General features: G+C 42.4%; 2 protein-coding genes across 4 annotated transcripts; both read right to left on the bottom strand.

The window, feature by feature from the left end:
- Positions 1-1,074: 1,074 nt before the first annotated feature.
- LOC130206780 (tyrosine-protein phosphatase non-receptor type 20-like) lies at positions 1,075-5,905 on the bottom strand. Its single transcript, XM_056434901.1, has 4 exons — positions 4,500-5,905; positions 4,186-4,401; positions 3,171-3,233; positions 1,075-3,070 (listed from the first exon to the last, which is right to left on the bottom strand). Exons 1-4 carry the CDS (start codon positions 4,863-4,865, stop codon positions 2,960-2,962), a joined length of 756 nt encoding a protein of 251 aa, XP_056290876.1. The 5' UTR covers positions 4,866-5,905; the 3' UTR covers positions 1,075-2,959.
- A 17-nt stretch (positions 5,906-5,922) lies between these two features.
- ptpn20 (protein tyrosine phosphatase non-receptor type 20) lies at positions 5,923-27,588 on the bottom strand. Of its 3 annotated transcripts, XM_056434890.1 has the most exons (43): positions 27,431-27,588; positions 24,798-24,945; positions 24,425-24,588; positions 23,689-23,754; positions 23,417-23,596; positions 23,185-23,260; positions 22,663-22,743; positions 22,428-22,503; positions 22,064-22,211; positions 21,810-21,881; positions 21,451-21,625; positions 21,050-21,185; positions 20,824-20,962; positions 20,569-20,721; positions 20,276-20,461; positions 19,930-20,092; positions 19,562-19,829; positions 19,380-19,459; positions 18,998-19,075; positions 18,777-18,884; positions 18,562-18,678; positions 18,257-18,465; positions 17,986-18,087; positions 17,699-17,792; positions 17,152-17,237; positions 14,464-14,635; positions 13,747-13,958; positions 13,134-13,223; positions 12,543-13,021; positions 11,415-12,066; positions 11,039-11,209; positions 10,735-10,909; positions 10,429-10,639; positions 10,309-10,346; positions 9,965-10,051; positions 9,066-9,127; positions 8,534-8,695; positions 8,198-8,447; positions 7,370-7,476; positions 7,132-7,214; positions 6,600-6,736; positions 6,348-6,496; positions 5,923-6,057 (listed from the first exon to the last, which is right to left on the bottom strand). In XM_056434890.1, the coding sequence occupies exons 2-43, from the start codon at positions 24,919-24,921 to the stop codon at positions 5,923-5,925; spliced, it is 6,453 nt and encodes a 2,150-aa protein (XP_056290865.1). In that variant the 5' UTR covers positions 24,922-24,945; positions 27,431-27,588. The 3 variants fall into 3 exon arrangements, 2 of the variants coding, with proteins under 2 accessions (XP_056290865.1, XP_056290866.1); XR_008834179.1 differs by lacking the exons at positions 5,923-6,057; positions 7,132-7,214 and having other exon boundaries at positions 6,409-6,496; XM_056434891.1 differs by lacking the exons at positions 5,923-6,057; positions 6,348-6,496 and having other exon boundaries at positions 6,666-6,841.
- Positions 27,589-27,634: the final 46 nt, after the last annotated feature.

Raw genomic sequence — 27,634 nt, 5'->3', positions numbered from 1 at the left:
TTGCAGTTGCCTGTTAGCAATTTAAGGTGAAATTTGACAGTGAAGAAGGATGGGACCATCATTAGGAGGGGGAGGAGGGTAGGTGCATGCGTGTGTGTGTGTGTGTGTGTGTGTGTGTGTGTGAGTGTGTGTGGAGTTAGTTTATGGCAGCCCATAATTTGTGTGCTATTTTTAATCAGTACACAGAGAAAAAGAAAACATGTCTTGTGTCTGTGTTACACTGTGAGCCCAGCAGAGAGCGAGAGGATTTACTGGGAGCATATGAGCTCCTTTCTTCACCTTCCTCGGGCTTTTAAATCATACTCTCTGACCGAACGGCCTTCTGTTGATGACTTTACCGTCAACTTAGTTCTCATCTCTTTACATCCTGCTGGTTCCTACATTGTCAGACACAGAACACATACAGTGCAGATGATAGTCACTTCTGGTCCTTGCTCAGATTCCTCTGATGCAGCTGTTATCAGCACATCTTCAGTAAACACACACTCTACTTTAAAATATCACCTTTGAGTAAGTGAGCCAGTCATGTCGTCTTGTGGTTAGAAATTCAAAGGACAACCGTTTAATAAAATGATGGAACCGTAAATGGGAATGGCCCTTGAATAACCGAGTCGCATGTCGCTCCTGCCATAACTTACAGCAATAACAAGGTCTGAGTCGCAGAGTCAGGAGAAAGGGGAGGGAGGAGGGGTTTGAGTGTGTAGAGATAGTGCCCAAGGGCACAGAGAGAGAGAGAGAGAGAGAGAGAGAGTCAATCTGCGACCATGGTTTCCCCCATGCAGCATAAGGTTTATATGTGAGTGGAGTGTGCAGTGGGTTTCCGTGGGTTTCCATGCTGTCACAAAGACCCCTGTGAGACCAGCTTATTTACCCTGCAGTAAAACCCGAGAGGGAGTATACCCTGCAGTAAAAGTGGAGAGGGGGCTCAGTGGAATTAGATTTAGGGCCGCCTCCGGCTCTCTGTTCTGTGTGTGCCGTCAGGGAAAACCACCTCTGCTGCTCTTGTTCCGTTGTTCCAGTTGAGTTATGTTGTGTTCAGAGTCAGGGGGTACAACGTGCTGTACAACAGGCAAACAAGTTCCAGAATAGTTTTTAATTAAAGAGAGGTATTACATTGTTCTCAGTTATTGGTTAGATAGTGGCTGGTAGTGAGAATAGATTAATTTAGCATAAATAAGCAGTTGTGCAATCAATGGTTATTACGTTCCACAATGCTGTTGCGTGATCACTTGCTTGGCTGTACACAATGCATTTTCACAGATGAATGCAAAAATGTGCTTTTGTTTGTTCTTTCAAGAATAATTATTTTCCAAGATCTGAGGGAGAAAAAATAACGACAGGATCTCAAAGAGAACATGAACTTGCACAAAACAGAGAGTTACGTAGGAAACCAACCAACCATGAGTGATGAACAGACGTTGCATACACAGTACAGAGACTGATGGCTCTGCGTAGACATCCACATGACAAAAGAGCAGCACTGCATGTGTCTTACCAACATGCTCCAAACGGTTTGGAAGATGTTTTCCAGTAAGAGGACTCCCCTCCTCATGGAGAGTATTGCTTTGTTACATTTCACATTTTGATCATGTTCATGTCATTCAACCAAACTCCAGGCTCAGACTTCTGTACTTTAAGAGTCTGCATGCAATGTGTGTGTGTGTGTGTGTGTGTGTGTGTGTGTGTGTGTGAGAGAGCTAAAAGAACAAAACTTACAAGCAGTTACATCCAGTGGTTACGGTTCAAACCAGCAGCTATGCATCATCTTTGATCTGTGACTTGGAAATGCAGCTTCGTTGCATTTTCTTTATCATCATTAACATCTAATGTGGCAAAATGGCAAGTTTGTAAACCTCATAATATTTTTTTTGCATTTTTGGCTGACTTTGTATTAAAATAGTTATGGAATACCGACAAAGGATGTTACTACATAACACATTATTCCTAGAAATCATGCAACTAGCTATTTAAATCAGTTTTTGTACATTCCACAAATCTGAATATTTAGTGTTGACGCCGCGTCCAAGTTTTAATAATCGAGGGAATTGAAAATGTATGAATTCATCCAAAAATGTGTTATGTTAAATTTGTATCTGACTCATGATGTGGAATTATGTATAGTGTTCTTTATAGAATGGGCCCACAAACAAAAGAAGATTGACAGGCGGTGGGCAAACAACTGAAGTAAAAGGTGAGATGTAATCCTCCGGTTTGGATCAACCATCCACCTCCACCAGACCGAAAGCTGCACATTTAATCTAACCACTGCCGAGTGCTCTCAAATCCGTTTCTTGCTCTTGTGACAGGTGACTCGAGGTCAGTGTGGAGCCAGCGGTGTGAGTCATTCCAAGGCACTTGATTCTTTTCATTTCTGGAGATGATGAACTGAAAAATCAATAGTGTTCTTTTGCTCATGCCCTTTTCTCCAGGGCACAAATGCACTTAATGAAATGATACCACATATGCTTAATCAAATGCTACTCATCAAGGTTACAAACAGATACTCTCTTTGCTTTGATGATCTTACTTTACTGCCAGATAAGAGATGCTATTACCAGAGTTTAAATTCCATGCAATATGACGATATGCGATTTGCAAATTAAAGGACATGGAAAAAAGAAAATGAGATGCATTCAAATACTGACACTAAATAATAAAAAAAAGATGCTAAAGACAGAAGGCAAATCACTAAGCCTGAAAAGGCAAAACAACCTCAGTGATCTAAATTAAATTCACATAATCACAGCACCGAGAGCACATACAAGAACAAAAACATTACAGTTGAAGTCATTGTAACTAATCAATGGGCCTCTTCAACACAAAGTATCAAAACAGAGAAAAACAGTACACGTTTCTTATTATAGCTAATTAAACTATACAGCCAAAGAAAAAGGTCTCGCCAGTCTATGCTGTGATAGACTGCACATGGTTACGGTAGGTGAACTGAAGGTGGGAAACTTTAAACTATTTTGTGATTTCGGAGACTTTCCGGTTGCCATTGGTTGCCTTGAAGCTGTAAAATGCCCTGTAAAACCTCCAACCAGACTTTGTAGCAGAAGAAGTACTGTTCCTGAAATGAGAGAGACAAAGGGCACGTCTAGCTTTTGGTCACGCTTTTTCCATTTTGAAAAGCTTGAACTTTGAACTATAATCCCTCTGTTATTACTGACCTTGGTTTGAATCATCCCATGTCGCTGAAGTCTCATCTCTTTTACGACGTCACTCACATTGATCTGAAGACAGAAACCAACGGTTGTTAGGCTACAGCATGTTTGAGTCTGTGGCTATGGTTTAGTTCTTATTTCAATAATACATTAACCAGGTGGGGAAAGCTCAGTTTGAAATGTGGAACCAGTGTGCAAGTGCCCTGAACTTGCACTCTTTCAAGGGGTCAGATTCTACGTAAGTCTATGAGAAAAACTTCTCATTTGATTTATTACCCCAGTAAACATTGTAAACATGAGTTTATGTTCTCAATAGCTAGTTTCAAGAGTTCCTCACTACAGCATGATGTCCATTTTGTCAATGATGGTCCTGTTTAGAGTAAAGTAAACGATAAAGCAGGGTATGCTTTAGGATGTGGCTAACTTGTGATTGACAGCTCACTGCATGAACTACAGGCTGACAATGACAATGGTAACATGTTTTGTAGTTTGAATTTTTACCAAGTTCACCTTATTAGTTTAGCAAGTTAGCATGCTAACTTTTACAAATAAGCACTACACACAAAGTACAGCTGAGGCTGAAGGGAATGCTCTTGGTTTTTCAGGTAATTGGTCATAAATCACAGAATTAGACAAGTAAAAGATTGACCAGATAATGCTGCTAGACAAAGAAAATGTATTCGGCACAATTTAATTCATTCTATGGGGACACTCCAAGCAATAGAGAAAGTTGACACATTTCACAACAAAATGGAAATGTCAACCTACTAGTGGCGTTAGAGGAAAAGTCAGAGGATCACCAAAGTCTGTAGGATCTATCCGCTAAGGACCATTTAAGTCTGTACAAAATGTCATGGCAATCGATCTGATATTATTGTGCTATTTCAGACTGGACCAAAATGTTGGACGGTCGGCCTGACCGTCATTTACCATCTCTAGATCTGTGCCACTGGCATGGCTAAAAGACAAAAAAACAGCGTGGTAAACTAATGAATAAACCAAACAAAATGGCTCCACTCACAGGCAAATCCTTCTCAATGAGGCTGAGGATAACATCAGTGCTGATGAGAACTCCTGTGCGTCCGATTCCGGCGCTGCAGTGCACAGTGACCGGTCCCTTATGGTGCACGGCCCTCAGGTAGCGGATGAAGCGAACCAACTGCTCGGAGCTTTTCGGCACTCCGTGGTCAGGCCAGCGTGTGAACTTCAGATGACGAACAAAATGTGTCTCACTGGTCTGGAATAACAATATGTTTAAGAAGTGTGAGGTTTGGAGTATACCATAATATTAATGACGTTTGACAGGCAGGCAGATATTCCTCACAAATCTATTACTTCTATCTCCACCACGCGGATGACCTTGATGTGGAAGTACTCCAGGAACTGTTGGTTCTCCAAGTGAAGCTGGTACCTGCCGGTGTCCAGAGGCACGCCCAGCTTCTCTGGCCAGTACTTGTGACATTTGATCCTTCCTCGTTCTACTTCCTGGGTCATCATGGCAATGACATCAGATTTGTTCTCCCAGATCATCTGCCAGAAGGCCGGCACTGTGGAAGGCAGAGGGCCCTGGCAGGAGATGTAGAATAACTTTTCATCGCCAACTTGCATGTGGATGTAGCTGCCGTTGATGTAGTCCTGGTTGTCTCCAATGGCAACACGAGTTTCGTCATCTATGAGGGGAAGAAAAGGAGGAAAATACATCGAAAGGAAAGGACCCTAAACTCTTTGCATGACTGTTGCTTTGAGCGTGAGCATGCATCACTGCATGAATTCATAATTGAAATAAACCAATTATACCTCCAGCAGTATCCTCCCACAAACAGAACAGACTGACGTGCCCAGTCCCGATGTTCGATGAATCCATTCATTTCTTGACAACAAACAACACACACTGCTACTTTGTTGTTTTTCCAAAAGCATGCAATCTAAGTGTACAGTAAATAAGGACAAGTAAACAGTCCAGGGGTCTGGAGCCGGGCTCAACAAACCAGCGTTGTGAAGAAGTGTGTTGGTGATGAGAGGGGTGATAGACTGAAGGCCGGTAGGAATGTTTTGGGGGTTGGTCCCCCACCTCCTGCTTTGAAGGCCAAAAAAGCCACAGACTTGAAACCAGAAGTGCTAAGTAAAATAGTTACAATTAATGGAAATGATTGGTTAATACCCAGCTTGAAGCAGGCTGCAAACATCAAGGCATTGAGGTGCGATAGCATTCCACTGGGGGTCACTATCCTTTTCATCATGCTCATTCATTTCAACACTGACCCTTTCACTCCAACACACTGAGGGCTGGAGAAGTAAACGCTCTGTACGTGTTTTTAAGCATTTGTGTGTTTCCAGTTTTTATTTTACATTCTTCATTTTCTTTAGTTCTGACCACAACTTTTTTGTTTTTCATTTCATCCTGTCTCTGTATTTAACGAATGAAATTCAGATTCATAATACAGTTTATTATCTTATGTTCTCCTTCATTTAAAAAAAATAAAAATCTGAGATAATTACAAGGTGTTGCAAAATGAAATCATCTTTATCGCCACATACTTGGCTGACTCCATGAAACTTATAAGAACGGCTTTCGTAAATTATTGATACTAATATATATGAAATGATTTGTTGTGCAGACAAGTGTTGCAAAAAACCTCTTCACTCCCTTCAGCTAAGACAAGTGGTATAAACAGGCTCTCCAATAAATGCAAAGCCTGTGAGTATAGCGCTTTTACAAGCTTTAGCTCATAAATAAAAAGTACAAGTGTAGATTCTGCTAGAAGAAAGTAAAAGCTAACCAACGTCCTCTTTCAGACTTACAGGGTAGGATGTCTCTGTAGCGGTTCTTATCTCTGTTCTCAGGGGCTTTTCCCACCAGACAGTTGTCAGAGGGCTTCAGATGCTCCAGAGCCTGAAATCAACATGAGCACAATTAAAAATAAAATAAAAACACATTAAATAGTACAGCTGCATCACAGTGTGTCTGTCCATGAAGATAGTCTAAATAGCCATGACAGAGAATATATGTGGGTATTGTATGTATGTCTCTGCAGGTCTTTTTTTTGCAGATTTTCTCTAAATATCCCACATTATACATTATAATAGACTCGGGCAATTTCCCCCTTTGTTCAGGTCATTTTACAGCTATGAATTACACTGATACATTGTACATGAACTATCTTGTCTATCACACATGCACACCATGAACTCTTTGACCAGTTCGTGCTGGTCCAATTGATGCTGTAGAATCCGAATGAGAGCTTTGACTCTGGAGCCTGAATACTTGCTGGTCTTAGCCGGTCTAATGAGAGCTAAACTGGCCAGTTCATCCTCTGATACTATGGGTGGGCCTGAAGAAACAAAAGAGGAAAAGTTAGAATTGTTGTTAGAATGGACCAGAAAAGATAAGATGTTCACTCTGATCCTTCAGCACAAGAGTAGAGGAGTATACACCTGTTTGGCTTGAGGTCATGTCCAGACGGGTGGCATTAAATACATCATCTTCTTCTTCATCGCTGCTCCAGCTGTCTGACTGTATTTTCCGGATGTCTTTGCAGGAGTGGTCCAAAAGTTTGGTCACAATTCGTTTCCTGGGGGAGTCAGGGGGCAGGGGTGAGACCAGACCATGTTTACTCTTCGGTAGGAGGGGATGAAATCATGCAAGGCAGAGCTTCCTTTCCCTGCGACTTTTCCACCTAAAATACAGTATAGACAAGAGGCTAAAATATCTTTATACTACTGACATATTTGTTGTTTTGCAGCTACAGAGAATAGTACTACAAATTCCAAATCGTTCGTCTATATTTGTCTGGGTTCAGAGCCTATAAGCGACATAATTTATCCAGGGTGGTACTTTTTCTATTGCTCTCTGCCGCCTTCTTGTGGTAAACAGTGGAACTCAAACAGATCAAAGAAGAAGCAGGAGAAAAAGTGGGGAGGAAATAAGTAGAACATAATACAGGATAGTAGTTTGGGAAGTTACTACCTGTCAGAAGCTCCATGCAACATGTCAGTGACATTTAGGGATGGGCAGCAAGCTTGATGAGAAGGGGTGGTGTTACAGCTCTCCTGTTCCACAGACAAGCAGCCATAGGAGGCAACAGACAGAAGGAGCAACGTGTTAGTAGTAGGTGTTAGGAAAGAGGTAAGGAGGGCTGTGATTCAAACAGTGAATTCACATCATATTTGCTCCACATGTGTGTGCTTTGTAGTGTGCATGGTACCTGTGCAATTGCAGCGTCATCTGTTACGATAGTCAGTCGGCGTGGTGGAGGAGGTGGTGAGTTAACAAACACACCAGCTTCATTGACCACAGGGTCTGAAGTCACCTCTGAGACAATGAAAGAGGGATGCAATATATTCACAATATATTCAGTTAAATTAATGTGTTTAAATGCTAATTGTATCTTGAGATGGACATTATATATATATATATTATTAATTTAGAAGACACAAGATGTGTGTTTACAGTATATTGTACACATTTGAAGGTGTTTCAAGTTAATAGTCCTAATGATTAACCCTTGTGTTGCCTTAGGGTCATTTTGACCCGAATCAATATTACACCCTCCCCCCGCCTTTGGGTCATTTTGACCCGATTCAATGTTTCACCCTCCTGTTACCTTTATATTTACTAACATATTTTACCCTTTGGGTTCAATTTGACGCCAGCAATTAAAACCTCCAGAAAATTATTAGAATTAATATTGTTTTCCAAGTTTAAGTGTGAGGCACTTTATGTTTGTTTGTTGACTACCGAAAGAACACCGACATTAAACATTGAATGGGGTCAAATTAATCCTAAGGCGGGGGGAGGGTGTAATATTGATTCGGGTCAAAATGACCCTAAGGCAACACAAGGGTTAAGAATGAGTAAAAAGATTTGCAATTCCTCCATTTGTTATTTAACCAGATGCTAATTTAAATTTTAATTATTGTGTCAGCAAAGCCTTGAGAAAGATTAGTAGCATACATACAGCGCTCTTTACTTCAGTACTAGTATCCTTCTAAATATTCACGATAAGAGGTAGGACAGTTGTCAGAGATCATACCAGAGGCACGCTTAACTGGCTTATTCAGCATGGCATCAGGAGAGGGACCGTTATCAGGGATGGACACCGGAGCCGGCTGCTTAGCTAAAATCGCTTCAGTCTGAGCGGACATGTTGGGCGGTGTCGGTGACTCGGAGCACGTCAGGGGCAGGATGTCTCTGCAGATGGTGAGCTGTACTGTGCCCTCAGCTTTACGCAGGATATCCACTACTTTACTGTGGCTCAGCCCGGACACAATCACACTGTTTACCTAGAAATCACACAGTAAAGATCAGGGTTTTCCTCACCACAAAGAGTAATAAAACAGCCAAAGTGCATGATGGGTTGTCTTGTTACCTCTAATAGAATATCTCCCACTCTCAGTCGGCCATCCTGCTCAGCTAATCCACCAGAGCAGATTTCCTTCACTCGAAGGATGCTGTCATTGGTTCCCCCAATCAAAGCAAAGCCAAGACCTCCTCCTTCTGGTTTTGTGAACCCCACTTGCATGATGCAACTCTACAGGGACCGAAGGAGAAAAGGAGGGGAAACAAAATGAGGAATCAGTCAGTTTCCACTTCCATCGTATTTACAGAAGCAGCTTATGTTCTGCAGAAAATGCTGTTGTATTGCTGATACATGAATCAAGTGTAAAGAAAACCTGATAGACACACACACAGGCAGCCAGTGACCCCCCAGTAGAAATTGCATTTGCAGATTGACACACAAATGGACTCATGTTACAGTATGTGTTTCAACAGACTCTACATAATATGTGCAGTTTAGGAAAAAGAAAAGAAGAGAGTTGGCAAGAGGTGACAAAAATGAAGATGTACCCCAGAAAGAATGAGCTCTTGAACAAAGATAAATAATATTTTCAGAAACTTACATCGTGTTCTTTTGTGAGGGAGGGACATCTAAATGTTTCAGCAGTCCGACACACATCTTCATCTGAAAAAAACAAGAAAAAAGGATCAATGAATCAGCAGCCAGTGCAAACTAAATATCTCAAGCAATTGCATCGACAATTATGTTTTTTTAGTGAATATTGATGACGCGTTTAAAAACATGTAACATATAAATTAAGTGAAATGTCTGGACTTCGGCCCCAAGATAACAACAGAACATCTCCGCCGTAATAATTTCTGTCCATGCGACCATTTTCAGCCAATGAAATTACCATAACAGACATACAGAAGAAGAAAAAAACACACACACCAACCTCCCACCTCTTTGGCCATTTTGAAAGAGAAGTGTTGACGGCTACGTCTCTTCTACGACAGGTGAACAAGGCTGGTCTTTTTAGACTGACCCTCTCCACTGTCCCTTACTGCTGCATGCACCGTCACCAGGCAACAGAGCTACCTGCCCCATAGACCACTGGCTGTGTGTGTGTGTCTGTTTGTGTCTGTGTGTGTGTGTGTGTGTGTGTGTGTGTGTGTGTGATGGCAGCCCTGCAGTCTAATACACCAGTGGAGGGCCTGAGGCTTGCTAATTATTAATCCTGCTGTGAGAGCCCAGGATCTGTCTGTCAGCATTGAGATCACATACACACACACACACACACACACATCTACACACACACACACACACACACACACACACACACACACACACACACACACACACACACACACACACACACACACACAGAGCTGCAAAGAGAACTATCTTTCAGCACCGAGCTCCAGCTTCACGCAGATAAAGAGGAGCAACAAGCAAAAGAGTGAAAGGGAACCAGTTGTGGTGCTGATGGAACATGAGAGGGTCGGGAGGGGAAACACTCACTATCTTTGGTAGGAGAGTCTTTATCTGGAGAGGCGGGCTCTTCCAAACGAGAAAAGAACTTCCTGTCCTTTTTCCAGTCAAACAGACCTACACAAGAATATATAAATACATATATTGTACAAGGAAACAATTATATTTCAAAGTGCTAAATCTAAAAAAACAAAAGGCCAGTGTCTCCCAAGAATTGTTTCTGGCAATGATTGAACTTAAATTATCGTCCAGTTGAGCACAAACATATGTGGTTTCTAGGCAATCCATCAGTGCATTTCACAACCACACTATCCTATGTATGTGTCCTTTTCAAGCAGGTGAAACCATCCCATGAATCCTTCAGGCGCCCTTACCGTTCCACTTAGCCTTGGGGTTCACCGGCTGGTTTTCTCTGTGACAGACACAGACATAAAGTCATTTAAAGAAACACACACATGTCAGGGTCTATCTCTCAAGGCTCTGAAGGCACATACCTAAAGATTTTAAGTTTGACTTTACGAGGGGCGATCTCACAAGCTTTGACTGCATCTTCCAGGGTCATTCCCAGAGTGCACCTGCCACAGATGTAGAGGATCTTGTCATTGGGTTGAACACTGCCCTCCTCACTGGCGGGGGAGCCCGGCACCACCTGCAGACAGTAGATGCCCTGCCATTTGCTGCCAATGCCTCCTGTCAGCTTTATACCTGGAGAGGGCACACACATTTTGTAGAGACAGTCAAATAATACTGGTGGTGTGCCTGTGTCTTCAAAATGTGTGAACGTGTGGACAGTGTCCCACCAAGCTGTCCTGAGGGTGTCTTGTAGAGAACTATATCAGGCAGGCTGTCACAGGAAGGCGGGGCCACCAGGTTTGTCACAGACCTTCCTAAAGTCATATTCAGTCTTCTCGGAGATGACCTGAGAATCGTCATGGCAACATCATCAGCCACACAGGTAACATCGTGTCTATTTACCTGGAAACAAATGACAGACAAATAATCACTTGAGTCAACTTGAGCATTACATACTCTAAATGAAATATAGAAAAATTATGTTTTTAAGGGTGCAGAAATGTACGGATGTGTGTGTGTGTTTGTGCGTACTGTGACGAGCCTGTCTCCTGCCCTGAGCCGTCCATCTGACCTCGCTGGGTTTTTCCGTATGTCCTGTATGTAGTAGCAGTTGTCCAGCTTGCTTCGAGCGATGGTAAACCCAAAGCTTCCACTCCTGGACTTGGTCAGAACCACTGTCAGCTCAAACTCTTTAACCAATCCCTGATAGGCAAAAAACAATGACACTTTATCTATCTAAATAGCCACAGAAATTCATTACATATTTGGTTAATTGACCCAAAGCCTGAATATATTAACTAAACTTTATGGAAATGTTTTCAGATGTGTTTAAGTTTACTGCTGGGAGACACATCTACTGGGGTAATATCTTTTTTTGGGCGGGGCAAAGATAACGTGAGCCAATAACCTTTCTTCGACTCTCTTCCTCATCCTCATCATAATCATCATTGTATTCTCTTCCTTTCTTCTCTGGTTCTTCTTTGAGCTGTGTGTGGCTCTGGGCAGGAAGGAGCAGCACTGTGGGGGGCAGCATCGGGGCAGGTGGACTGGCACAAGGAGGCACAGAGGGAACAACCTGTGCTGTGATGGGGGTCAATGGTGGAGACCGGGGTGGGGGCACCATAGGCCTACTGTTCATGGAGATGGCTTTGTAGTGACTTGGAAGAGGCCCCTGCTGTATCGGGTGGTGCTTGGCTTTCGGTGGCTGTGTTGTAAGTGGCTGGGTTGTGAGTGGCTGGGTTGTGAGTGGCTGGGATCGGCGGGCCAGCGAGCAACTGGTCGGGGTGTACGATGAGAGGCTGAGGGTCGAGACGGTGCTAGTGGGGATGTGTGGGCCGAGGCTTGGATTCTGAGATCTGAAACCAGATGAGCTGTTGGAGGTTTGAGAGTGAAGGCCTGTGAGGTTGGTAGTTGAAGTGTGAGTAGCCAGACTGGAGGGACGGCTGTGAAGAGGCTCCAGAGTGGAGCTGATGGTCAGGAACTCCTCATCTGCCATGATAGTCAGTCCATTTCCCATCAGGCAGTAGGTCACACTTCCATCTGCCTTCTCTCGGACTCCGCTGCAGATAAACAGACACAATATATGTCTAAGGGGTGTATAAAATACTGCTTTCCAAGTTTATATTCTCAAAATGTAAATCTTCTTCATTTTGTGAACTTAAATTTCGAAGTTCATCATTAGATAATAATGAAACACTTCACAGTGCCAGTTCACTCCTCAGCTGCCCTGATGTTGCTGACAGCCATTAGTTATTGAATAGTCATTGCTGTAGTACTAAAAGCAACAAATTCAGTACTAAACATAAGACTGGACATGTAAGACTTTGATAATCGCATTGAGCAGTTTTCACACACATTTTGATCCTGTTTTGTTAAAACAGTTCAAAGTCAAGTCTTTTGTTGCAGAAATTGCTTTTGTGGATCTAATCGCTGTGAAACTTTTTTTATTTGGCACAACAGGCAACAATCATTGATACAAACATTGTTATCATTATGTATGAACAGTTTTCATATGTGTCTACTTCTGATACATTACCTGGCATATACTTTTGACCTAGTCTTAGGACAGACGTCCATACGCGACATGGTTGAGCGTGTTGTCGTTGCAACCTCCTCTTCATTGTCCTTCTTCTTCTTCTTCTTCTTCTTCTTCTTTGCTTCTACTTGCCGTTGTTCCTCTGGTGAGCCACAAGTTGGTGAGGCAGGTGATGCAGGGGAGACTGGTGATGGAGGCGATGTAGGTGAAGTGGGCAAAGGGGGTGAGCGTAGACGAGATGGGGGAGTCTGGTTGGCCAGCACTTTGCCGTCCACACTCTCCTTGGTCTCCGGGAGAGCTGGAGCTGCAGGAGGATCTGGGTTTGCCTCATCTGTGTTTGTCAGGTCTTCTTCCCGAGTGGGGGCCTGCTTCTGGGCATGTATTTTGAGATCATATTGAAACTTAAGGAGCTGGCTGTAGTCCTCTCCTAGTCGAATGTCCAGCGACTGAGATCGACCCTCACGGAAGGCTGCAGGACTCTACAGTCAGACATGAGGTAAGAGGGTCAGTCGGGATTACTGAGTCTAATGTAGGTGCTTTTTCTTTCTATATTTAAATATATATGTGTGTTTTGTGTACATGTGAGCTCACCAGTGTGTCGTCATACAGCACTCCACAACCTGGTCGACAGATCAGCAGATGAACTTCAGATGGAGTCCCACGGAGCAGGAACAAAACCCTCTGGAACAAAAACATATAAACAAACAGTGTACTGTGTGTTTGTTGATGGAGGAATGTTTGGGTCCAGCTTGAGACTCAATGTGCACATCTTTAATGCACTGTACTGCATGTTCAAGAGCACCTGTGTGAATGCCTTCAGGACTTCTTGACAAGATTAAATGACAAATCAAATAAGACAACCAGTTTGCTATTTTCGGTGGTATGAGATTAAAGGATTAGTGGACCAATGACGTGGCCGAGATCTTTAGAAAGAGCACGACCACTAGTGCTGTTCTTACACACACAGCCCATACACAACTATTTATCCACAGGCAAAATGACCCACTGTGCTGCCACTCTGAACACCAAGCTGCAGTTAGCACCTTATAAACCAGCCTTTTGTTTTTATAGACATTTATTTTCAATGTTGGAAAAAAGATACAAGAAAACCACCTATATATGCAACAACTAAATGTGCTTCATAATTTGCTTGCTTTATATTTAGGATAGGATTAATACTATTTAAATGCCCCAACCCCTTTACCTGGTAAGACAGGTCCTTGACGGGCTCCTTGTTGACGGACAGGATGACATCTCCCTGTCGCAGCAGGCCACTCTCTAGCGCCGGTTGACCCGGGAACAGACGTTTGATGCGGACTACGCTGCCACGGTCTGGCCCCGACCACAGCTGCGATATGTTGAAGCTGAAGCCGAGGCCAGACAAACTCTTTCTCAGCACCACTTCAAGCGTGTTTTCTAGGAATGAAAGGAGATGGAGGGCAATCTTTGAGCATCAATGTCTGTTGTGTAATCTTTAATCTGTAATGTGGGCTGTGATTTGGTACACTGTGAATATGAAAGATTACATCTTCATCACAATTACCCCAACCCACATGTCTTCCAATGAGAGGTTTCATTTTTTCTCTAATAACAAATCTAAACAAGAAGACAATCCTTTCCCCCACATTTTTTCTCACATTTCTATCAGGAAGGAAGGCTTTGTGGAGATGAGGAACTGTCCCTTTCACTAAGCTCAGGCAGGGAACAGGCCGCTTCAAGGTTTCAGTTCACGCTGTCTCGGGGGACTGAGGGAGCGTCAGCCCTAGAATACTCTGACAGCAACCACAATGTAGCTGTCAGATGACTCACAGTCACCTCTGGGCCATGTGTGCAAGTGTGTATGTATGTGTGTTCCTGACACTGTCTATCTTTTCTATTTTTTCTCCTATGTGAGCGTATGTGCCCCTTCCTCTCGCCTCACCATCAGTCACAAAGCTGTAGTCCTTGGCTTGGCCACTCAAGGTCGTTTCCATGGAGACTTCAGTCGTGGGGGGATGCGTATGTGATGAACTGTGGGCCAGGGGGAGGCAGGGCGAGTCAGATCTGGGCTCCAAGATTACCATGGGCTCCCTTTCTAACAGCAGATGCACCACCTATGGGGAACAGAATGTTTATACTTCAACATGCACTGCCAAAAATAAATACTGAAAGTAATGCACATCATTGCCAGCTACTGTGCTTTTTTTCTGTGTAAATTCATAGTCAGAATGAATTGAGCGAAATGCAAAACATACTCTAGATTACTCAAAACAAGGATGAAGGATCTCAAGGGTCCAACAAGTATGCAACTAAATGATCAAATGGTTTATTCCAAAACAAGTAGCCTAATTAAAACTACGTCATCATGGTTAGGCAAGGAGTGTCATCATTAGTGAAGACATTGAAAATAGGAGCTGCACCCTAGACTCTGATAACACTGAACATAAGCATATGTTAAACCTCTCCTGAAGAAGCCCACTCTGGATCCAGAGATATTGGCTAACTATAGACCGATCTCTAATCTCTAACCTCCCCTTTCTCTCTAAGATTCCTTGAGAAAGTGGTCGCAAATCAGTTGTGTGACTTTCTACATCATAATAGCTTATTTGAGGAGTTTCAGACAGGATTTAGAAAACACCACAGCACCGAGACAGCACTGGTGAAAATTACAAATGACCTCCTAATGGCAGCAGATAAAGGACTCCTCTCTGTACTGGTCTTGTTAGACCTTAGTGCTGCATTCGACACCATTGACCATGACATCCTATTACAGAGACTGGAGCAGTCGATTGGCATTTCAGGCACCGCACTAAGTTGGTTTAAATCCTATTTATCAGATCGATCTCAGTTTGTATTTGTAAACGATGAAGCCTCGATAACCACCAACGTTAGTCACGGAGTTCCACAAGGTTCTGTGCTTGGGCCAATTTTATTTACCTTATACATGCTTTCTTTGGGCAATATTATCAGGAAACACTCAACAAACTTTAATTGTTATGCAGATGGTACTCAATTACATCTATCGATAAAACCAGAGGAGTCAACTGGCTCAGTAAAATTCAAGCATGTCTTAAAGACATAAAAACATGGATGACCTGCAACTTCTTGATGTTAAACTCAGACAAAACCGAAGTAATTTTACTCGGCCCTGAGCACCTCAGAGATCAATTATCTGGTGATGTGGTTTCTATAGATGGCATTGCCCTGGCATCCAACACCACTGTAAAGAATCTCGCCGTTATCTTTGACCGGGACTTGTCCTTTAACTCCCACGTGAAGCAAATCTCAAGGACTTCATTTTTTCATCTACGTAGTATTTCAAAAATCAGGCACATCTTGTCTCAAAAAGATGCAGAAAAATTGGCTCACGCGTTAGTTACTTCTAGACTAGATTACTGCAACTCCTTATTATCAGGCTGCTCGAATAAGTCTCTTAGGTCCCTCCAGTTGATCAAGAATGCTACAGCTCGTATTCTCACTAAAACTAAGAAAAGAGATCACATTACACCTGCATTAGCCACTCTGCACTGGCTCCCTGTAAAATCAAGAATCACTTTTAAAATTCTTCTCTTAACCTACAAAGCCTTGATTGGTGATGCACCATCATGTCTTAATGCATCTAGTAGGACAATATGGTATTACACGCTCCGTGTAATACCATATTGTCCTACTAGATGCGGGGCTACTTGTAGTTCCATCCATCCATCCATTTTCATCCGCTTATTCCGGGGTCGGTCGCGGGGGCAGCAGACCCAGCAGGTTGACCCAGACTTCCCTCTCGCCCGCAACACTTTCCAGCTCATTCTGGGGGATCCCGAGGCGTTCCCAGGCCAGCCGGGAGATGTAGTCTCTCCAGCGTGTCCTGGGTCTTCCCCGGGGTCTCCTCCCAGTAGGACGTGCCTGGAAAACCTCATAGGGGTCCAGGAGGCATCCGAATCAGATGCCCGAACCACCTCAGCTGACTACTTTCGATGTAGTTCCTAGTGTCTTAAAAAGTAGGATGGGAGCCAGAGCCTTCAGTTATCAAGCTTCTCTTTTCTGGAACGAGCAACTTTTGACGTCTTATGGACCCTATAAGACGTCATAGATCCGATCTGCCTGATGGATCATCGAGGTCTGGATCGTGCAATATGCCTACTACCAACTATGCCATGGCCCTGTTGAGACTCCGCCCACTCCTCCTCTCTACCTCCATCTGCCTGATGGATCGTGGAGGTCTCAATCATGGAATATGCCTACTACCAACTATTCATACACTCTGTCATATTCATTGATTGTGTTGTTACTGTGTTTTAATTTGTGTATAACGATTCATTCTGTACATATGGCATCTATTACAACTGTCCATCTTGGAGAGGGATCCTCCTCTGTTGCTCTCCTGAAAGATTCTTCCCTTTTTTTTCCCCGTGAAGGGTTGTTTGGGAGTTTTTCCTAATGTGAGGTTTTGGGACAGGGATGTCTATGTGTACAGATTGTAAAGCACTCTGAGATAAATTTCTAATTTGTGAAAATGGGTTATACAAATAAACTGAATTTAATTGAATGTTGTTTTTAAATGATTTTATAATGATGTATAATGTAATAATATCAACAACAGTATTTGTGTGTGTGTGTGTGTGTGTGTTTATACCTCCCCCGTCCTCTTTAGGCACTCCACAGCTTGGTGGTGAGTCACGCCCCTCAGGTTGGACCCATCAACCTCCAGCAGTCTGTCACCTGTCATGTGCACAAACACACATCTCATCATCATTAGCAACATCAATACATAAACGTTTGTGTGTGTGTCTGTGTGCATGTGTGTGTGTGTGTGTGAGTATATGTAGTGATGGGTATGTTATCAAATCTAAAAGTCGTTCCTGCTCAGTGAAGCATGAACCGAGCAGACAGACACAGACACAGTGGCCTCAGTGTTTTGGCCTTTCAGGTTCTTGGGCTGGATTCAATCCACTTGTTTAAATACTTAGTGGACTGTAAAGATCTACCCAAAGTAAACAAATAGGTTGACATTTTCTTCATAACCTTTTGATAATGATGCGAAGGGATTGAGAGATGCCATTCTTGATACGATAGGAAAAAAACGTGCAAATAAATCAGAATTTGAATGAAAATCCGGCACAAAATCAAATCTTGAAGAAAGTTTTGTGTTTTTATAGGGACGTTTAAAATAAAAAGGTTACCTATCTGAATGCGCCTGTCCAGCTCTGCAGCACCTCCAATCACCAGGCTCCTAATGTAGATTCCTCCATAACGCACATTGGTGTTTATTCCTCCCTTTTGGTAAAAAGGGAGAAGTAATGAATCAATGTTTAAGGCCTCAAATAAACCGAGAAAGTTACACACATTGTGAAGGAATTGAGGGGAATGTACGTTGTAGCTTGTTAAGTAGTCATTAAATAGGGTTTAGCGATGTGTACCTAATAAGCTGGCAACTGAGTGCATGAAGTTAAATAAATAATTCACTTACAGCAACACTGATACCAAGACCACCACTGTTTTTCTTAAGCTCCACTATAAACCGCTCCCCAGTTTTCAAACTCCAGATAGAGGGGGACCTGGAGAACACATCCTGGAAACACATCAACAGGAAAAAAACATGTTTTAAAATTAAGAGAGGAATAAACAAAGATACGTTAGAAGTGTGCGGTCAGGAAACTTTAAGAATTAGGATTGGTTGAAAACTTTCATCAGCTCTGACCTCATGCTTCTGCTTCCATGGAAACAAAGTCATCTTTTACCTTGGCGTCATGTATTCGTACAACAGGAATGTGCAGCCTCTTGCTCCGTTTTGGGGTTGCCATGTTGGACAGACTGATGGCCTCCTCAAGTTCCTCCATAACGGGACGATACTCAATGCCACTGAATGTGGTCTGTGACCCAAAGCTCCTCTCCAACGCCAAACCGAGAGTACTTATACTCAAGGAATTTGCACGTTCCCTCAAAGACTCTGATAGGAAAACAATGTGGTGGGATAAAGGACCTCATACAGGCTGTATTAAGCTTTATTAAGTTTTTTAATGATAAAGCATTGAGCGGATCTTACGTTTCGGCTGGGACACAATGAGCTCCACCTCTTCAGGGCTGCTCTGTAAGATGGCAGCAGCGTCACTGAATATCACTCCTTCCAAACTCATCTTGTTTAGGGAGATGAGACGTCCCCCTGAAAATATCAACAAGTCATGACAAAGTCCTTGTTATAGTTTATCACGTGCAGCGCAATTTGGTCTCTAGTGATGTTATGGTGCTGGTGCTTTGTACCAGATTTGATTCGTCCATCCTTGTCCGCCGGCCCGTCAGGCACAATGGAGGCAATGAAGATCCCAAGGTCAAGTTTACCTGTGTTGTCCTCGCAGACTATCACGAAGCCTGAAACAGGACCAGAGAGGAAGTAGGTGAAACTGGTAAATAATCAGATACGTGGTAGTCTGTTCATTAATTTGACATCAAGTTCACAGCTAAATCTACCTTCAAAAACTCACCAAAGCCCAGTTTAGGATCTTTCTTCAAGGTCACACAGACTATCTCTCTCTCTGGCGGGGTCCTGGTTGGTGTATCAACTGCAAAGCACATGTTTTATATGGGCCCCTGTACATTTATATATTTGATATACCAGGGGGAAGGTCAAAAGACATATTCACACCTAAGGGTAATTTAGAAATTCCAAAAACCCTAATATCTTGAGACCCAAAATTCTTACTTCTTGACATGACAGTATTAAAAAAGGAGCCAACATGCCACCCACATCTGACCATGAAGACATATGACACCGTGCTGGCCCATACTTCTACTAAAGATGCTCAGAGTTAATTTTCCCCTTGCTTTGTCACCCATATGTAGTTCAGAAAAATGAGACGTATTCACCTCGTATGGAGAAAGAGACGTCAGAGTCCTGCTTATGTAGTGAGACACTGGACATCATCCTGGGAATCGTCTCTTGGGTGCTGCAACACATGTGCACAGTTACACATTACATATCTGTGTACTGTTCACAGAGAATATGTTCCTGTAACAAGAATAAGAATGTCATCATCATCATCCGCTACCTCCAACACTGTCGCTCTTTCACTTCCCCGAAGTCTCCTGTTTCCGCGAGCTCCTTGTTCAGCTCTCTGCTCATCTCCCTCCTCATCTCCCTCTGCTGCCGCAGCCTCGCCTCCAGCTGCTCCGTCAGGTTATCACAGGACTTGGAGAGGGAGTCTGGTTGACCGAGTGTTAAACCTATATGGTGCAACATGCCCTCTGAGGAGGACATCTGCTTCAGGTTCAGGTTATGACCCCGGTAGACAGACATGTACTTATCCATGTTTTCATCTGGAGGAACAGACCTGTGTTATTTATTCTTCTTTGTGAGCATCAGTGTTGCCAAAGTTAAAAACAATTCATTCTGCACCATCAGTCAAATTGCACCCACCTGGTATCATGGTGTGGTTAAGTTGTCGTGACGTCATCTCGCTATGAAACTTGTGCTGCGCCGAGCAGAGGTTCAGAAGGTACTGTGCTATTTTTGAGCTTTCTGTTACAAAACTGTGCTTTTTCCCGCTGGGCCCACCGCACTCTATAATCAGTTTACGTCGCTGAAAGACAGACACAAGTCCTCATACATTCAGTTTGATCTTCATAATACATTTAGCTGTATAAATCAGAATCAGAATCAGAAACATTGATTCGCTATGTGTGTTAGAAAAACAGTCAACAGTCAACATATAAAGAACAACATATAAAGAAAAATAGCTGACCAAAATGCAATTTATTTTTACCCCAGTGCATATGTTGTCGGTTTCTCTCCAGATGAAGCGCCTGGTGACGGTCCGCAGGTGGTTCTTCATCTCGTACACAATGATTCCTTTGGCGCAGACTCCCAAAACCCACTCTCCGATCACTGGCCTTTTTTCTCTCCCCACACGATGGAACAGAATCCCATACTCTGGTAACTGCTGGGCAATCTGGGAGATACATATTTGTTTTTACATGCATTCAATTTTAAATAGTCTGCAGTATGCCAGTATAATCAAATGATGCTTGTGAGCGGGTGCTTTTGTAGTCTGGATACCTTTAGGTACTCTGTTTCAGCCTCTTCAGGCAGTATCTGGACATGTCTTGCATGTAGTCTTGGCAACTCCTCCTTGACATTGGGCAGGGCCAGCTTCTCGAGCATCCTCTTGGACACATAATGCTCTGGCTGGTAGTAATTCTTACCATACAGCTAGAAAAAAGACACACAAAAGAACCAAATGTGCTGCTGTAACACACACTAAAAGAAGATGCTGGTATTTAAGGTGAACATTTTTATTTGTGCCCTCTGTACCTCTGGCATGTAATCACCAAACTCCGCCTGCAGAGCAAGAGCAGCCAGAAACAAGCCTGTCTCCTCATTACAGTAGAGCCTGTCTTCCAAGAGATCCCTCCGCAGCTGTAAGTAGTACTGATGGCGAGTCAGTCTGTGCCTAGGAAACAAGAAAAGAAGATGTAGTAAAAGGATTTTAAACTATGTATTTCTGTAAAGGTGATTTTAACGCCATTACTGTACTTACAAAATAGAGGACATATCATCAACATAAAATTTGACTCGAAGAAACACCAAAAAGGAGGATATCTGTCCTTTTTTCCAACTGTCTGGTGCAATTTTGGAGATTTTTGTTTCATGGTCCAAGAAGAAATATTCATCATCTGAGGAATGACAAAGGAAAGCCTCTTTAACTTTAGACGTCTAAAGTGGCTGAAACAACACAACATGCATTAAGATATTAATTCAACAGTATCTAAGTAAAGAAGGTTGTCAATAATTTAAAAAGTGTCCCACGTTCATCCCTCATATCAATTGTGAGGGCACAATATCACAAGTCAGACCATGGATATTTTAAAATGAATTTCCATTTTGAATGTTGCAGTGTGATGTACAACCAGTGCAGTCCAGAGCAGGTTAATATCTTACCATCTATAAAGGCAAGACCAAAGTAGAAGTGTTCTACCAGGTTTGCGTGAGCCACCACCATGTCAAACACATCTCTTGCTTTGGACTTAATGTCACAGCGAACCACCACGTACTGTCCGTTAGGCAGCGCGACAGTCACTTCTCTCTGAGACGAACACGAGCGGCCCTTTCTGGACTGTGGTGGACACACACACTCACACACATTGATATACAGACACTGGACATGCAGTTATGCAAACAGACACAGTTTAGCATGCAAGAAAAGACTCATTATAATGCTGTAAAAAAAATACAAAATACAGGAATTTACATTGATATTGATCATAAGCAGAGGAGATGAACAGATGTCATAAATTTACCACGATAGATCCTGGAAGCTCAAGAACAGTTTGTTGTTCGTCTGCCATTCTTATGAATTCTGGACCCAAACCCTGACAAAACAAACATTTATAATATAAACTCTTTAAGCAGCAACACATCTACAACACAATTTGTCTCTCACTCACACTAAATACGCCACAGTTGGAGTACAGATCCACAACATACACTTTCATGTTCGAGAAAAAAACATTTCACTTCACGATGTCACTGAACAAAGATTTTTTTTAAATACCTTCGCCTTTCTCTGGCTCAGACTGAGCGAGGACTCACTGAAGCTGATGGAAGGACTGTGAGATCTGCCTGATGTCTTTGGAGAGATGTGGGGGCTCCTTCCAAGCCAACTGCAGTTGCTGTCCCTGTGACGGACTCCACGAGGATGTCTGGGGGGGGGGGACAACAGGTTGTTTTATAGGTGAGCAGACAAGCTGGGGAATTCAAACTCTGAGACAATGTCATCATGTCCCCTTAAAGTTACTGAGGACAATTAAGGAGCTGAAATGTACACTCAGATCGCTGTAATCTTGAATACTTTTTTAAAACTACAATATTAGTGGTGATGATGCGCGCATGTGTGTGTGCATGCATATTGAACATACCGTTCTAAGGAGGATTGGTACAACGGTGTGGGAGAGCTCTTTGGTCTTTGTCTCAAAGGTCTCTGAGTTAAACTCCCTAGAAAACAGACATTCAATGTGCATTGTCAAAACAGGCACCTTATGCAACACACATTAAAGATACATTTTGCATTTAATTCAGGATTACATCTGCACACCAGAATTAAGGAAATATGACAGTATCATTATTTCTACCATTTTGACTTCTTTTCATTACCTGACTTTGAGTCAGAGTCTGTTGAGTATCTTCTCTCATCGGCACTGCCTTCGCTGAAGTCTGAAAGTGGCCCTCTCTTTCCTGTCAATCAGGTAAGAAATGAAAGGTGACAGCAATGTTTGATTCCTGTCCATCCCTGTGCTCCCAGGAGACATTACCATGTTTGGACAGAACCGAGGCCTGCACACTACACTGTATCTGATTATTGGCTCTCGTAGCAGCCTAATCCTGGCCTTGCTTTAGGTTAGGATGTTAATCCTGTTGACCTGTATGCCGTCTTGAGTCAAAGCAATGACTGAAACTACTTTCTGTAAATATGTAGGGTCAAAGGTCAAATGTATTCAATCCAGCAGTATAGGCTGTTTGATAGACATATTTAATTTTCATACTGCCAGACCTTTAAAATCAGCTCCACTTGAAAACGTCCTGATGTACAGTTAAGTAGTAAAACAATCCCAATGTTGTGCCTTGAATGTGTATTTAAAAACTCAAGTTCATTAGGACTCTAACATGCATGCTCACCATGTAGTCTCTCTCTGATCATCTGGCTCCTGCCACTCAAAGGAACGTGACTGTCTGGCAGAGAGCCATGCTCCATCTGAAGGAAAGCAAACCGCTAGTATTCACAATTTACTTTTACTTTGTCATTATGCAGATTATGCTTTTAAATTCGGACACATATGCAATGGCCGGCGGAGAAGAAACTGAACAGCTTACGGACAGGAACATACTGTAGGTAGATATCTAGACTCACTGATTCATGAAAGACCCCCTCCACCAGCTGCCTGATGACTTTGGTGGGTGACGGCAGGGTGGTGGCTTTATGTTGAGATTCGCAGGCTTCCAGGATGTTGTTGAGAGTGACCCTGCGGTGGGCCTGGTCCTCACACATGCTGAGCAGGAGGTTGTTTAGATGGTCACTCAACTGGACCGGCTGGGAGGAATGAGAGTGTAAAGACATTATAATAATGGAGGTGTGGGACTTTGACGGTATGGAAAAGACAGCTTTGTATGAGGGGATCTCACCTGATTTTGAGGTAGTTGAAAATCAACTGACCAGTAGAGAGTCATACCCAGTGAATACACCAGCATCTGTGCAATAAACTGAACTAGTTAATGACAATACAGGTTAAACACATTACTATGATTATCAACTAACTTTATAATAAAACCAGGTTTACTTTTATATTAATTTGTTTAGATTAATTAATTGAATTATGTTTTTTATATAATAGTCTATATTCAAAATTCTTTCAGAAAGTCAAACGTGGCAAGGAAGCCAAACATGTTGTTTTGTATTATGCTAGGAGGTGACATTTCCTGCTTTCAGCCATAACTACTAACATATATATTGTTACATAAATAGGACATATTGTGATGCCGAATATGAAGCATTTTGAAAGGCAGATCAGAGTGTGGGTGAAACAAGAACACACATATTGGATAACCGTTCTGTTCGTAAAGACATTATACTAATTTTTGTGGGAGATACTTTAGAGTCTTGTGTAACAAATGTTTATAAATAGGGCTCTGAAGTGCCCGATTGAAGTAAGTGGTTGCGTTGCTTAGCCACTAGATGGCGGGCTTCTACCATAGTCGACCTTCAACTTGTCCTGAGACTTTAAACTCCAAGCTAAAAGACATGTGAGGATATGTCAGCAGAGTTTAAAAAAACAATATGAACTGATAGTGTTTCGAGTTTGTCTAATCTCTCATCAACTTCCATGCAAGCTCTAAGGACAGGTATGATGTAAGCACTGACCCTCTCCATGGCAGGTTTGGTTGAGCTGGCACGGCCCTGCAGCATCTCTGGAGCAGTGAAGGTGGATACATCATCTGATAGGCCACACTTCTTAAATGCTAAGGTACCAGTGGCTGACAGCAGCAAGGAGGTGGGGCTTATGATATAACACATATTGTTCTGACCTGAAAAAAAGTAGGAAGTCCATAATATATATGATGCTGCTGGAACAGTTCTACGGTGAAGCCAGAGCGAAACAGAAATACTGAATTAGACAGATATGAAATGCATATTCAAATGTTTATGTTAGATTGCAATAACATAATGGTATGGTTAGGGCAGTAAGACGCAATGCATGTGGCTACAATAAGAGGGGTTATCTAAAGTGCTTTACCATTAAAAGAGACGTCCACTAAAAACTCTGCAGTGCCCAGCAGCAGGGACCAGACCTCCTCTTCCAGCAGAGGTCCCCCTCGTGCCTCCAGTACTTCACCTAATGTCACAAATGTGCTGCTCATCCTGCACACATTCCAAGCACGCACCTGGGGAAACACACACACACGCACACACACACACGCACAAACACACAGTTAATATTCTGAGAGAGGTTTTTTACTAATCAAACATCTTCAGATGAATGTATTGTCTGCATTTCAACACTCATGTAAACAAAGTAAACTCTGATGAGATGATATTCTTGGCTGATTGTCAAGCTTCTTGTCCTCTCATCCCCTTCATTACATACTCCGCCTTTACGTCTCAGTGAGGCATTCCTGTTGTTGTCACAGCCTGTCAACAGTATTTTGTTTTCAGAGACAGTCATTAGATCGTACTAAGAAAAAAAAGCTGTTCTTTGTACTGGACTATATATTGAATAGATTATCACTCTCACTGCCCCTGGCCTTCTCTGCCCCTCCCCTTTCCTAATAGGCTTTCTTCTGACCAGAGGCCAGTTCTGAGGGAGCTGTGCTTCCAGAGCCACTGTGTCATGATCCCAAGTTAGATGTTGTCACATGCTGTGTAGGTATTACTACATCTATACACAGCTGAGGACTTATATTACATATATATATATTGTTTAATGAATATTTAAATTATATTAAATGTACAACACTCATAATTTGTACTATATTATATTGTTTCACTCAAATTAGCTTTATTTTAAAACATATTAGAAAAAGACACATTAAAAGAGAAACAATCATACACGAAGAGATCAATGCAATCTTCCATTTTCCAAAAGAGTGCATTTTGTTGTAAATCTGGGCCGATCAAATCAGCCACTTAGACTTGTCTTGGTATTTAAATTAATGTTGGAAGATTGCAGTAAAAACTACAACAGCATTATCTGTTACAAAAGGCAGAAATAACTGCAACACATTGATGTCTAATTAGTCTGAGACATATTGTACTGCATACTGACAGACAAACTGTTGGCATGAGAATATCCTGACAGGCTCTTTTCTCCCAGGTTAATAGATTTAACTGCATTTTCTCAAACAATACCAGGAAACAGAATCAGGCTGCTCCTGATGTGGGGTCACGGTTGTGAAACCCAAGTAGCATGCTTTTCATTACACTGGATCTTTGCATTGAGACATCTGATGTCTGTTACTGTAAATGTTTCAGAGCATCAATACAATAGGGTACTCACAGCCAACCACATACAGAGCAACACGCTTCCAATGATATAGACCAACCCAATTACTGTAGGCCTGATTATCCTACACTTAAAGAGTATTCATCCTCAGCTTGTAACACCGAGACTGTTGACAGAATACGAAGAAAGTCAAACGATATTAAATGTCTGAAAACCAAACCACCAATGTCATCGTGAGATTAGGGACATTTCGTTCAGTGATTACATCATTATATTGATGGGAAACAAAACATTTTCCTATCACTGCACGGTGGTTTGTTTTGTTATGATATAGAAGACGAGAGTTATGATATAGGAGAAGAGAGTAGGAACCCAGCCAGGTGCACCCACCCGTCCACTCAAGGGAAAAACTTTGTGCAGCTTCACTCCCTCAAAGTATTGTGTCTAAAGGTATAAAGCTATACTGTTATGAAGAAATTAATTGCTGCAGGGACCAACGCATACATCTGCTTATTGCTTGTTAGCTATATTGACATAACTTAGCATAACAAAAAACATAAAGTAGCTGTGCTGTGCATGTAACAACATGCTTCTGTATCAACATTAGGCTGTGTTGGTTGGCTAGACCAGGTGTGACCTCTCCTGCCCTTTCTCTCCATTAACATCAAACTTACACATCCCATTACTGGGTCCGCATTCCCTAAATTACAATGTTTAAAACTTAAAAAACAAGATGAAATTATAGAGCATAAAGAGGATCTCTCATGTCTGGAACCTTTTTTTGTGTATAATACACTGATGCCATGTCCAGTTTACACACCAGTTGCCTATCTTTGTTTCCCTGGTTGTAAAAGCATCTTTGGTCTCCTATTCATTTTGTTTGTCTCTATGTCAGAGCCGTGAACCAGTCACCAACCGACCTTAAGGCCTGTTAAATCAAACCACCTTAGTGATCCATTAAGCAGACATGATGAGGGCACAGACAGAGGAGAAGCTGTACGGTATCCTTTGGAATTTGGGACAACATGCTTTTTCAGATCTCGGTCTCGAGCAGACTTCTCTCTCACTGCAATATGAAGTGAAAATATATTCCCACGTTCATGCACCATTAGCAATTACATGTGATAGCGTGGACATAAAGCTGCTGCTCAGAGTCCAGTTTGTACAACATAAGCAGCCTCTAACAACAACACATTTAACCAGGATGACTTGTGCTATCACAGGCCTGAATATGAAGGCTATACTTTGCATTATTACTCTTCAAGGTAAATGTCATTACAGTACTGTACATGTTTAGCCAGGGTTAATGCTAAACTGAATTACTTTGCATCTGAAATCTCAGAACAAATGCATTTGAACACGAAGACACCCAACTGTGAAACAGCACTACAGGAAGACTACGATGATGAAGAATAGCGACACGTTACCTGGTACCATATGTAACCTATGTCAGCGCTCTGATCCTTTGTATTATCCTCAGCGCTCCCACCACGGATCCAAAATAATCCTTGTGATCATCGCATTGCTGTTTTGACGTCCTCTCAGTAAAGGCTGCTCCGCTCCGGCAGGTAACTCATCACTGACAGTAACCATCCATGGTGCCCCATTCCTTTGCTCTATTACCACCAGCA

The sequence above is a fragment of the Pseudoliparis swirei genome, chromosome 17 (genome assembly GCF_029220125.1).
Source record: "Pseudoliparis swirei isolate HS2019 ecotype Mariana Trench chromosome 17, NWPU_hadal_v1, whole genome shotgun sequence".
Taxonomy (NCBI): Eukaryota; Metazoa; Chordata; class Actinopteri; order Perciformes; family Liparidae; genus Pseudoliparis; species Pseudoliparis swirei.
This window is presented reverse-complemented; position numbering and strand designations above follow the sequence as displayed.